This window comes from Bradysia coprophila, chromosome X (assembly GCF_014529535.1).
Source record: "Bradysia coprophila strain Holo2 chromosome X, BU_Bcop_v1, whole genome shotgun sequence".
In the NCBI taxonomy this organism is placed as follows: domain Eukaryota; kingdom Metazoa; phylum Arthropoda; class Insecta; order Diptera; family Sciaridae; genus Bradysia; species Bradysia coprophila.
Genome location: NC_050737.1, coordinates 2603395 through 2617020, shown reverse-complemented (window position 1 = coordinate 2617020; position 13626 = coordinate 2603395). Strand labels below are relative to the sequence as shown.

The 13626-nt window shown below is 37.0% G+C and overlaps 2 protein-coding genes across 4 annotated transcripts; one reads left to right on the top strand and one right to left on the bottom strand.

Moving 5' to 3' along the window:
* Positions 1 to 761: 761 nt before the first annotated feature.
* On the bottom strand, positions 762 to 2692 carry LOC119082998 (mRNA cap guanine-N7 methyltransferase). Its single transcript, XM_037192637.1, has 3 exons — positions 1341 to 2692; positions 1112 to 1270; positions 762 to 1047 (listed from the first exon to the last, which is right to left on the bottom strand). Exons 1-3 carry the CDS (start codon positions 2353 to 2355, stop codon positions 974 to 976), a joined length of 1248 nt encoding a protein of 415 aa, XP_037048532.1. The 5' UTR covers positions 2356 to 2692; the 3' UTR covers positions 762 to 973.
* Positions 2693 to 3835: 1143 nt separating this feature from the next.
* Positions 3836 to 13323, top strand: LOC119081751 (DNA topoisomerase 1). Of its 3 annotated transcripts, none has more exons than XM_037190942.1 (8): positions 3836 to 4292; positions 6221 to 6606; positions 6672 to 7167; positions 7233 to 7406; positions 7474 to 7565; positions 8744 to 10124; positions 10644 to 10837; positions 11018 to 13323. In XM_037190942.1, the coding sequence occupies exons 1-8, from the start codon at positions 4251 to 4253 to the stop codon at positions 11118 to 11120; spliced, it is 2868 nt and encodes a 955-aa protein (XP_037046837.1). In that variant the 5' UTR covers positions 3836 to 4250; the 3' UTR covers positions 11121 to 13323. The 3 variants fall into 3 exon arrangements, with proteins under 3 accessions (XP_037046837.1, XP_037046828.1, XP_037046846.1); XM_037190933.1 differs by having other exon boundaries at positions 7471 to 7565; XM_037190951.1 differs by lacking the exons at positions 3836 to 4292; positions 6221 to 6606; positions 6672 to 7167; positions 7233 to 7406; positions 7474 to 7565 and adding an exon at positions 7771 to 8011.
* The last annotated feature ends 303 nt before the right edge of the window (positions 13324 to 13626 follow it).

The following is a 13626-nucleotide window of genomic DNA, read 5'->3' as shown; positions in this document are numbered from 1 at the left end:
TCATTTGATTCAATGCAATGTTCAAACTTATGTGCAAGCACCTCATAGTATACTTACCCCACCCCATGCAGATCTTGTGGTCTGCGATTCCGTGGATTCTGAGGTGTAAAGAAATTACCCGATTTGACACCGTTCTTTCCCTTTGTGTTTTACAAATCCTTTATTTATCTAAATTTTTAATATTAATCGACAACCTGAGCTCCGAAATGAGCAAAATTAATCGAATAGTGCCGAAGGGAGTACCAAAAAATGGTCAAGTAGAGATCTGAAAAGAAGTTTTCTTGCGCCTAGGTCTGAGTGCAGCTTACACATTTTATAAAAAATTATTGTTCACCAAATGAAAGGAGAGTTGAATAAAGAAATGGGAAAAGGGCAACGTCTGAGCAGTGTAGAAGTAAGGAACAGATCTTGGAAAATAAATTCAATCGTCCCATGAAAGGGTGTCCTATAGTGGATACATAAATGACCTCGTCACGTCGTTGTCAGTATTAGTGGCCTTCCGTTTCATGTGGGTCTGCTACTGTAAAGACTGTGAGGTTAAAACTATAAACAGGTCTCACACTCTTCCACAAAAGGCTAACGTCTTACGTCGACCCTTAAAAATCAGATTTACTCTACTTAACGAAACTTACATAAGCAGGAGTATACGGTAGGTAAACATAGAAATTGCAGCTTGATGGAGGGTACATATAAAAATGGACTTTGAACATTGAGAGAAAATTACAATGTCAGACATGAACGACTAAGAATTTGCTTTGGTGGATTCGAATAGCTAAGCCAAGTGTTATTTGATTAATTTGAACAATTTTCTTGATAAAAACAAATTTTTTACTTGAATCCAATGAGACAAAAATGCATTCCCATACGTACACATAAAATTCTTAAAATTCGGACGCTCAACATTATTAAATCAACACAAAAAATAATAAGCAAAATAGTAATAATACAAAAAATTTGTATAATAATTTACACGTCACACGTACTTAGGATTACCCTTATCGTCCCACTCCGTTTTCATTTTCCTGAAAGCGAATACCATATACAGACCTGAAATGAAAGGTTCATTGAGCGAACTCTGTGTAAGAGAAAAAGCAAAAAATCGACAACTTACTGATTGCTTCCCATTCCGATTTGGATAATGTACCACATTTCGTATTCCGGTCGAATTTCCTGGCGACATGGCTGTATTTGTCATCACCATCATTACCCTTATAGTGATGATGTGATGGATACGTTTCTAAAGCGTTCATTCGTTCCATCAGTCCTTTACCTGTTCGAATATAAATATGAAATTGTTAAAGACAAAATTACGACCGTGATGCTACACAGCAAACGCTTACCATTATCTAAATTCCTCTTGTAAAAGTCTTCAAATCGCTCCTTCATAACAAACTCCAAGCCGAACTTCCTTGCCAACTTGATCAGCATCGGAAAGTGAACTAGAAACTCTGGACAGTCAACAACGCCTTCCAATTGGAAATTGTATTTGGCTCCAAACAATGGAGGACATTCACTATCGCACAAAAACGATATTTTGTAAACGTCATTGCCGAACGAACTGGTTCCGTTCTCCCTTTGCCTCCGGATAATTTCATTTGCGTCCGGAATCGTTCCGATAAAGTAGCCACCTTCAGTTAAACACTCGGCAGCGTTACGAATCATGCACTCAGCTTGCTTGAGCGACTCGAAACAATAGTGGAACGAAAACTGACAACTCACCAAATTCAGTTTGATTGATACGTCTTTGAATTGCTCCCGAATTCGGTTTCTTGTACAGTCGCTGGCAAAGAATTCGGCTGTGAACATTTTCTGAAATTTGTTCCGTCCATGATGTGTTCGCTCGGCCATTGAGTCGTATCGCTTTTGGCATTGCTCCACGCTAATATCGGCGATATCCGTACAAATCAAATGGGTGATGCATCCTTTTTCCCACTTCAGTAAGTCGCCACCCTTTCCGCAGCACATGTCCAGGACTTTCAGTGGTGCACCATGTGGAGCGTTGCTCTTAATTTTCGTTAAGTACTCATTTATCAACATACTTTTGATCCAGTTGTTGAAATTCCTCATGTAAAATATATTCGACTTCGATCGCTCGTACAATCCCTTCTCTTGTAAATTATTGTAGTGACTTGCCACGATTTTACTATGTTCACTCGAAATGTTCGCTTTTTTATTGGGTGGCTCGGAAAATAAATCTGAATCTGTTGTCACAACAGCGTCCGATGCGTTGATATCACTTACTTCTTCGTCATTTTTTGTCTCGAATAATATTGACTCATCCACACTACTTTTATTAACAAAGTAGCTGGGGTCGTGAACATCTTCATGTTCTTCGTAGTTTACGGGTGAAGACATTATTTTCCGAGTGGTACTCCAAGAGTCAAATATACTGATCCACAGAATGTATTTTGGTTTTTGAAACGTTTAAGTCACTGACAGCGTCTTTCAAAATCATATCAATCATATGCTGAATGAGAGGTGAAATCCTTTTGACAGTTGAAATATAGTCCAGACGTATAGCGCGCAAAGTATTTGAAAATGAAGAAGAAATAATATATCCGAAGTGGACCGGAAATGACACGGAAATCTTACATTAGACAATGAAAATGTTAATATTCTCAAATAAATGTTGATTGTAATTTTCAACCATACTGACATCAGACTCAAATTATGGATTTAAAAATCGTTTAACACCATTTAATAGGGCTTGTTTTTTGTCAGCAATTTATCTTTTGCTGAATTTGGCGCTTGTGTAGTTTTCAGTATACAACTTCACGAAACGACCGTATTCAGCTATAAGAATAATGGTGCCGCTTTTGTAGTATTCAGTATAAACTACACTGACAAAAAAGAGTTGAAAGTCTTACCTGCAGCAGGTAACTTTGTCTACAGGTAATGTACATTATCTGCCACAGCCGTATTTTTTGTATGAGGCAGCTATTGTAGACTGCCTCGAAACAAAGTTACCTGCTACAGGTACGATTTTCAACTATTTTTTGTTCTACAATGTACAATGTCTTAAATGTAGCCATCAATTGTAAGTGCGCTTCATTTTGAATTTGCAGCGGACGTACGGCGTGAATTGGTATGGTATGTTAAACTTTCAGGCCCACTATACTCTGTAAAAAAAACTCTGTGTTTGTCCGTATTCAGCTATGATTTTTGTATAATTCTATAGAGTTTTTTACTTCGTTATAACACAAATGTCAATGTGTTGATACTGTATTGTATACCCTCAGCATCAACTGTGCTGACTTCATATTAAAATAATTTTCGCTACAGAATGAACTGTTCAAAAACTGTGTTAACTGTCCGAAGTAAAACACTTTATCACATTTAGTCATAAAGCTACTGACTGCTCTATCTTTTTGAGAACCAAATTCACTGCTACGCCATTTTACCAGAGTGAACGCATTTCACCAGTAAAGACCACAAAGAATGAATAACCAACGATGATTTCATATACTTCAGGGAACTGTTGTGTTTGTCCGATTCAAAATCTAAAAATCTGACGATGATATTTATTTATGTACTATGCAATTGTTTAAAGCAAGGAAGCTCCTATTTATTTGGGGACGAAAAAACTTTGATATTTAATTTATACAAAACTCCTGTTGGCTGCTTAGGGCACGTCCGTAAACTTTGGGGAGGTCACGCAGATACAGATATGCGGATGTAAAATCATAAGAAGTGGTGTGTTCCATCATTTAAAGCTTTGAGAGCTAATACATATAGAAAAAAAAACTTTTTGCCTTGGACTATAAACTCACCACTAACGAAAGTCACCATTGATGTGTCAGCTGTGTTGACGGTTGGTAGAATAGAAATTATAAACACCGCGCCGGTATGATGCGGTAGCTGTCAAGAGTGTCAACCGAACAACGCTCATTATTAACCTATTGAGTAAATTTTATTTTGCTAAAATCAAATTCAATAATGATGGTCAGATAACAAATATTGTAAATTGTGAATCAAATACGCTCAAATTAAATACGTGAATGTCGGTTTCCGATTAGTACGTGTAATAATTCTAATAATTGTAAAATGAAATTATGTAAAATTAAATAGTAACTCGGTACAGTGCTACCAACAATACATTGTTCAAAAGAAATTCGACGCAAGCGCAGAACATTTTGGACTTAGAAAAATTTTTTGGACTCGGTAAAAAAAGACTGAAAAAAATTTCAATCACTTGGTAGAGTTGTTCGAAATTTTGTGGACTTAGAAAATTTTTGCTTTGTGATCGAACAATGAGCATCGAAAATCCAGACGTTGGCCAAACTATGGCGACTGTAAGTATAACTATCTTAATGCATTTATCCATCCGAACAATTTGTTGTAGTTTATTCATTCGAATAGGATCGTTTTATTATAGTTTACATATTACAATTTCCTTTCATACTTCAGAAAATGGCGACTCATGAAATTTCTAAGTCCCACGTCGCCCATGTTGTTCGGTGTTCGTGTGATGTATTGAAAAATAAAATTTCAATTTTTTTAGATAACTTTGTGAATATGGCATGGAATTAAGAAATTTTCACATTGAAATTCGTTTCATAAAAAATTAGAAATTCGCAATTTTCATAGTATTTGACGCTATTTTTTTGCCCATGAACATTTTGTTCTTGGGTATCAATCTGAATTATAAGACATGCGGTTAAATGAAACTGAAATCTCTTCAATTTTTACTATTGTAATTACGTAAGATTGATAATGCTTAAATGTAATGAGTATTCTATAGTGTCAGCCAATATTTTTTGATACACGATGGTTGGCACACAGTTTATACTGTAAGCGGAGAACGTTGCCTCTAGCACAATACATATCTGATAGAGTGTGTATGTTGTGTAGCTCTCATCCATTTCCGTTACTCATAAGTCATTTTCTACAAAAAAATTTACAATTTCGACTAATTCAATGCGCTGTATTATGCATTGGGAAGTGGTCTCTTATTCTGTTCATTATTTCGACTATTGATGCAGTAAAATTTCGCTAGGACTTTAATTGATGAAATGTATCGGTGTGATCGAACTATGAAATGAACTTTTTGAATGTCTATCCTTCAGGCGTGTGAAATTTGTATTTCCTGCCAACAAGTTCCAGTCTAATAGGCTGACCTTAATTTATACTTTGTTAATTTTTGGTCTTCTATTAGCATAACTCGGTTAAAAGTAAGCGATGTGACGCTTTATATTTGGTTTAATTGAAAAAGCTGCTCCAGTTGTTCATTGTTGGTGTGAGCTTCTTTCCGAATTAATTTTTTTTTTTCTTGAATATTTGTACCAACACACAAGTGCTCTCGCAAAGATATATTAACGTGCAAATACGCACAAACAATTTATCAATGATCAGGTCAATGGCAAACCCATCAAATTATGACTTTATCATCAGACAATTGTTCATTTGGCATTTATGTTCCCAAAAATGACATTTCAAACAAAACTGCAACAAGTCCAAATTGAACGAGACAGATTTTTTTTTATCTGCTCACCAGGGTTTGCTTCGATTTCAATGTTTTATATTCTGCTGCGTAGATTTAAAAAAAAAAAGGAAAATGAACGATTGAAACATTTGACTTCAATTGTATGTGTAATGTGTGTACATCATGCATTGAAGGCTTTTAATAAATTCTAACCTTAACATCATTCCAAATAGGCGTCCAGCGTCTTACAGTATAGGTGCGAGTGTATATACACTATACAAAATCAAGGTCCCATTGAGCAGTGAGACTAAATAATTAAAATTTTCACCCTAGAAGGTATCATGCTTGTGACGAAATTAGATGGTGGAATATTCAAAGCTCTTGAAATGAATCTTGGAAAGAGTTGACAGAATTCGCTAAATCTTTTTAAATGAAATGGTGTACCTGTTCGAGTTGTTGTACTGTTCCAGAAAGTACTATAAAATTTTAAAAGAAGTTCCTCTCGAACCCAATTTTCATTTACAGCCGTTGTTGTGAGCTTGCAACACAAAAACGTAAGAGTAAAGTTTGCGCGGTTTTCCTGTAAAAATACATGCAACTCCATGCAATGTAGGCAACACTTTATTATCGTCTCGAACAATGTTTTCTTTGCGCATCTGTACGAAATTTGAAAAAAAAAATCCGAAATTGATTTCTGTTGGACGTGATTGAAATGACATTTTACTTCTCTATTTTCTCACACTCACCCTCGTCATCTGTTCGTAACCATCTCATACATTGTCTTCGTTTCTAATCAAGGACAATCGTGTTGAGGGAAAACCAATGAATGGTGAACAGCATGTGAACGGTGTTCGGAGCAATGGCCATTCGTCAAATGATAAGCACCGCAGCAGCGGTCACCACAAATCCTCCAGCAAAGACAAACATCGTGACAAGGACAGAGACAAGGACCGTGAACACAAAAGTTCGGACCATAAGAGTTCCAAATCCAGCAGCGGTCACCACCATTCGAGTAGCAAGCATTCGTCGAGCAGTAGCCGTCATAAAGATAAGGACCGGGACAAGGATCGTACCAGTTCGCACAAATCATCGAACCGTGATAAAGACCGTGATAAGGATAAGTCGAATGACAAACATCGAGATAAGGACAAAGATAAGGAACGCAGCAAGGACCACAAGAGCAGGTAGAACATTTTTATTTTCTTAGTGTTTTTCGTGTAGATATTTGTTCAACCGAACTACTTTACAGCAATCGTGATAAGGACAAGGAAAAATCATCGTCAAACCGCGAAAAAGACAAGGAACCACGTGACAAAGATAAAGAATCACGTGACAAGGATAAAGACAGACATAAAAGTTCCTCTTCATCAAAACACAAAAGCAGTAGCAGTTCATCGAAACATCGTGATAAAGACCGACATCATAAATCTGGCGATCGTGACCGAAATCGTGATAAAGATCGGGACAGGGATCGTAAGGACAAAATCAAGGACGAGCACAAAAATGATAAAGCGGAAATCAAACAGGAGCAGTTCACCGAACCGGAAATTAATGACATTGACATGAAAGACGAGCACAACAATCTATCACAGGCCAGTTCATGTGATTACTCGCTGTCACAGTTTCGTCCCGATGAATCGCAATTTTCGATTAAAGCTGAAGCTGACGATTACGATGAACCAGTTCATTCGGTCCATGAAGCTGACCCGTTGGCAGATGAAGACGATGAAGAAGATATTCCCATTGTAATTACTTCATTTCCGACAATGGTTCATCACCAGAATGTTCTAACCATTTTGTTCATTTCCAGGCGAAGCGTAAACTCAAAATGATGAAGGAGGAGGAGGAAGACGACGAGGAGGATGTTCCACTGCTGGCTCGGAAGAAAGTAAAGACTGAGAAAATTAAGAAAGCTAAAAAGATGAAGCGTCAAGAAACCAGCGACGAAGAAGATGATCCTCCCAAAAAGAAGAAGAAGGAAAAGGTTTGTCCGAATTCAAATTCTAAGATGCCCTGTTGCTGTATTGTCATCTTTTTCTTTTCATTAGAAGAGCAAACCCATTAAGCAGGAAATTCAAACCTCACCAACGAAAACTGGTGGCCGGAAGAAGAAAGACGAAGAAGAACAAGAGGTCTGGAAATGGTAAGTAAAATTCAAATTGTTTGTTTACCGGTTAGTTGTACAGGTTATGATTGTTGGTTTGACATAAAGACCGGCATTATCTGTATTTCTCCATCTGATTTTTATTATTACAAACACAAACCATATTCTGTGGTGAGTAATTGTGACAGTTGTCTGCTTCAGCAATATGGCGCTGAATTCGCTGAATGACATCTGACATTTCGTTTGAACTGTCAAATCGAATAGTGTGCTCGTTTGGATGATATAACGTCTCCAGTATATACAGGACAAACATTTTTGTTTGTTTTTTTGTTTGTCCCTATGACCACCCGAAGATGTGCAAGTGCTCTCTTGCTACTTCTTCATAGTCAAGTCCATAGCAATAAATCGCAAACGTTTTTGCGTACGATTAAATCGAATTTGTGGCTATGTCGAGTACAGCACACTCAGGGGTCTGCGATGATGAGGTTAGTTTATTCACAATCCTTTCATTGATCTTCGATCCACATTAGATTGATGGTGTGCTGACTAACACATTTTCAAATTCCAAGCAGCGACAAATGTTTCTGATTTAAAAAAAAAGTTGAACTGAAGTTGAGTTGAGAGCTTCTCCTGCAATTTTGCGTAAATTTCCAATGTTACCGACGTATCTTCAAACCTAACAACTCAGAGGCAACGTCTACATTTCGTTGCTGTTGTGTAACTCTGAAAAGCATGAAATGTTGTGCTTGTTTGAGTGTGGGTCATCGACCTCAGTGTAAGAATATCTAGGTCATATGTCACACAGTATTTGTCTTCGCACTTTTGTTTTTGAGCACTAGTAGGACCCTAAATGGATAGCCAGCCATGGAGCATATTTCTAAATTTCGTTCGGCTTTCGGCTCGAATACTTTCGATTCGGTTCAAATTTGGTGAACCAGCTTCCTTAGAACCCGGCTACCGCTAAATGACAATGACCGGAACAAACATTTTTCGTCGTTTCAAGGTATCATGTCCTAATGATTGACATCAGTTCCTGACGTTTTGGTCTAAATGAAAAATTTTCGTTCAATATTTATCTGAGCTGACGGAGGCCTCTACTTTCATCCCTTCATTTCAAATCTCATTTCCCCATCGATGCTTTATCAGTAGTTTAAGCAGCGCCAGATTTTCTTACAAACGTACCATCTGAATTTCGTATTTTTTTTGTCCAATTCCAGGTGGGAGGAGGAAAAAAGGGAAGATGGCGTCAAATGGAATTTCTTAGAGCACAAAGGTCCCGTATTTGCACCACCGTACGATCCACTTCCCGATCACATTAAATTCGAATACGATGGCAAAGCGATGAAACTGTCCCAGGATGCGGAAGAAATTGCCTGTTTCTATGCCAAAATGTTGAACAACGACTACTGCACCAAGCAAATATTCAACGATAATTTCTTTTCCGATTGGAGAAAAGCAATGACATCCAGGGAACGCGAAAAAATTACGAAACTGAAACACTGTGATTTTAGCAAAATGCATGCATATTTCCAAGGTATATCGGAGAAGAACAAAAGTCGCACGAAAGAAGAAAAGGCCGCCCTTAAAGCGGAAAACGAGGCATTAATGAAGGAATACGGATTTTGCACAATTGACGGTCACAAAGAGAAAATTGGAAACTTCCGTATCGAACCGCCTGGACTGTTTCGTGGCCGTGGCGAACATCCGAAAATGGGCTTGGTCAAGAGACGTGTCATGCCGGAGGATATATTAATCAATTGTTCCAAAAATAGTAAAGTTCCTCAAGCGCCGCCGGGCCACAAATGGCGAGAAGTGAAGCACGACAATACCGTAACGTGGCTGGCTTCGTGGACAGAAAACGTTCAGGGCCAAGTGAAATATGTTATGTTGAATCCCAGTTCCAAGTTGAAGGGTGAAAAAGATTGGCAAAAGTACGAAACTGCCAGACGGCTGCACAAACATATCGACAAAATTCGAAACACGTACAAAGAGGAATGGAAATCGAAAGAAATGCGAATTCGACAACGTGGTGTTGCACTGTACTTCATTGACAAATTGGCGCTGAGAGCTGGTAACGAAAAAGACGAAGACCAGGCGGATACGGTCGGTTGCTGTTCTCTGCGTGTGGAACACATTGCACTGCATAAAACTATGGGTGACAAAGAGAACGTAGTCGTGTTCGATTTTCTGGGTAAAGATTCCATTCGGTACTACAATGAGGTGGAAGTGGAGAAGCGAGTGTTCAAGAATCTGGAATTATTCAAAGAAAACAAAAAGGAAGGCGACGATCTGTTCGATCGTTTGAACACTGTTGTGATGAACGAGCATTTACGAGATCTAATGGATGGCTTAACGGCGAAAGTGTTCCGTACATACAATGCTTCGTGGACACTGCAAACACAACTGAACGAAATGACCGATCCGAACTCATCAATTCCAGAGAAATTGTTGTCGTACAATCGGGCCAATCGAGCGGTCGCTATTTTGTGTAACCATCAGCGTGCTGTACCGAAAAGTCACGAAAAAAGTATGGAAAACTTGAAGGAGAAAATTAGGGTCAAACGAGAACAGCTGGATGACTTAGAAGTCGAAGTAAAGGTAAGGAGAATTTTTCCCTAATTTTTATTTGAATAACAGTTGGACGAACCATTCACCATTCAGATAAATTTGAATACGGGGAATTGTTTAAACCAGCAAACCGATCGGACATTTTTTACATTGCTAGGCGATGTGTCGGAGTTGAAAAAAAAGATGTTTGTGGAGAATCGTTCAAAATTTGAATATTTCACAAGAATCCCATGTTTCTATCTCGGCTATTACCGCCAATTGCAATCAAAGATTTATGACTTTTGAGCATATTTTCAAGCTAAAGCTTTTCCCTCAAAATTCTCCCAAGGAGTTCTCTCTGAAACCTCCTGCATGATAAATTCATTCTTGATCTTCATTGTCCCCCTTTCGTAAGAAACCCTCTGCATGATGGATTCACTACATCCTTGATATTCACTGTCTTACTTTCGTAAGAGCTCTGCAGACATTCGTTATAAAATTAACCGATCGTCCAATCGGCAATGTCCGCATCATGACACTAATCTCTCTGTTTTCCACAAATTATCTTAGGATGCAGTTAAAGCGGCCAAACGAGGTTCGATGAAAGAGAAAATGCAAGCCGACAAAAAGAAGAAACAACTGGAACGGTGTAGGGAACAAATGACTAAATTGGAATTACAAGAGACTGACCGCGATGAGAATAAAACAATTGCATTGGGTACATCAAAATTAAATTATTTGGATCCAAGAATTTCAGTTGCTTGGTAAGTGATTTTCCACGATTTTTCGTTTTCGTAATTTTATTTGGTAAAAATGGCCCTATAAACCCCAGGAGGGAGTCAACAATCCGTATTTCTGTAGCCCATTTCATGTTTAGCGTTTCTATTGCAGTAAAATCGAGATGTTTGATCAACAATGGCAATATTCTTTTTTGTTTTTTTTAGGTGCAAAAAGCATGGCGTTCCCATCGACAAAATTTACAACAAAACCCAACGGGACAAGTTCCGTTGGGCTATAGATATGGCCACCGAGGACTACCACTTCTAGAGCAATACATTTATTTATGTATGAAATGATTTCGAGGCCAATTTATGAAATATTTTAATTTTTTTTTCTTTTTTGTATGATAAATTATTTATCGGAATCATGTTAATGTTGTATTTTAGCATTTTTCATTTATTTTATTATACATAAAAAAATTGAATTTGCAGTCTCTGCCAATTTATACTAATTAATAACAACCAACAACAACACAACACTTTACACAGTTTTCTTTTTGCGTGTGGTTTTTAGTTTAGTATTCCAATTATTTAATTTTAATTTTAAGCATAAAAAATTGTTCTTAAGTTTTTTGGAATAAGGCAATATGTAATTGTGTGATGATGATGAAGAAGAAGAAGAAAAAAAAAGAAAGAAAGAAAAATTGGCAGGACGGGAACGGGTTCATAAAATTGTATCAAAATAAAACTGTTTTTCTATCTCTTTCCGTCATTTCTTTTTATTTATTTGAAGCAGAGCGCAGGTCAGTGGAGTCAGTATTGGTTGTCTGTATTTTTAATTAATTAATTTTTAATAAACGGAACGGGATAGAAACCAAAATGTTTTGATCGAAGGTAATAGCCTTGCTAAGGCCGAAAGAACACGAACAATGTTGCTTTTGCTGAAATCGACAATTATCCTACGTTTTCCATTATTCGACGTGCTAATCGGATTAGAATGGCAAGGTCGAAAACACACGACTACGATCGACACTTATGCTGTCTGTTTGAAGTATCGGATTACAATGGAAAACGAACCATAATTGTCGATCTCAGCAACGTAAGATTCGTTGTGTGTTTGCGGTCTAAACGTAGAAGAATTGTCCGATCTCAAGTAGCTAAATCTACTCGTGTGTTTCCGAATCTAAAGAACAAATGTGAGCAATTGAGAAATTGACATGGTACCTCTCTAATGCCGTTTGATTTACTCTTTTTTTATGATTTTCCTTTCCAACTGAATCGCTGAATAAACATTGCAGATTAAAAATTAAATTTTTGTTTCATAAAGGAGCGACACTGTCTGTGATCATATTACCGCAGCAGAGGCACAGAACATTGCAATAATGAAAAAATTATCGTGAATTCCGCTCCATTTCTTTCCACAGCATTTTCCACTTCATTTCGCATTGTCGTGAGTTGTACGATACGATAAAGAATGGAAATATGATATGCTTCGGTTGTGAATTTTGTTGGGTCGGATCGGCAGCAAATCGTGATTCCTATCAGTGTCACAGAACGGGAAACAAAGTTTTTCAAGAAAACAAATTTGTAAGGTTGATTAAGGGTTGTTTAAAAAAAAGGGCGAAAGAATTCTCTACACCCAGAGGTGTTAGCCGTCCAATACTTTCCTCCAATTGTTCAAAAGCAGTAAGAGTTGTAGTTGGTGCCAGAGGCTGTCTCTTAGTCGGCGCTACGGCAAGGAACGTATTCAAGGCTTGAACTGTCAGGTTGAATCTGAAGTTGACTTGTTGAGAGGTTTAACCGTGAATACATTCCTTCCTATAACACTTGCAATTTTCAACATAGACAACACCAACTGCAGATCTACGATTGGACTATATTGTCGAGTTTACTACTGCACGACTGCCTGTATGATCATAATTTTTGATTAAATTTCGATAAACAGTTGTCGCAAAAATAGGTCAAAGATTTAAACAGAAATACTTCTGCAAGTGGAAATTCTAACAGTTGGTTTTATTTGGCCAGTAGCCTGCATTTTGGTCGCCGCCAATAGGCCGGTTATGCGTGTGTGTGCGTGTGTGTTTGTACAGTACGTGTATATAACATGATTAAGTCTAATGTCGCATATTGGGAAACTATTCATTCCAACATTCAGACATTAAAGCACTTATACCAATTTCATTTAGTGATAAATTTTAGTGAGTTCATTTATTCGATTATTGGGACAAACAAAACGCACGAAAAAATTGATGGTGGACGAAAATAACAAAACAAAAACAAAAATTGATGAAAATGAGAGTTTGTGTGGTTGAAAATTAATTTTAATTTAAACTTATCTAGGAAAAAGAACATAGAAAATATTTTTTGAAATAAAGAAAGAAGAAAGAGATGAATTCGAACCATTGGTTGTCTATATATGATATGCAATAGAAACCACAGTTAGAATGTAAAATATAATTTTTTAGTTATTAGATGGTAAGTTTAAGTGATCTTAGATGAATTTTATTTTTATTTAAACGAAAATATAATTTTTTTTTAAACAAAAACGGAAAAAATCGCTAATGAAAAATGATTTTTCGGCACAGCATTCATTATAAATAATCAGAAGAGAGATGAGAAGAACGGCTAGAATCACAATGATGGATGGTCACTATAAAAACTAAATTATTGATGAGAAAGTAAATGTGAGATTTTTTTATATATCTGAATTTAAAGAAAGCAAAACAGAAAATGTCAAATGAGTAGCGCGCCGAATATATTATGTATAGTTTCGATGGGAAACGACGAATCGGAATTGAGAATTATAAAATGCTTCTAATTTTTGTACATTTATT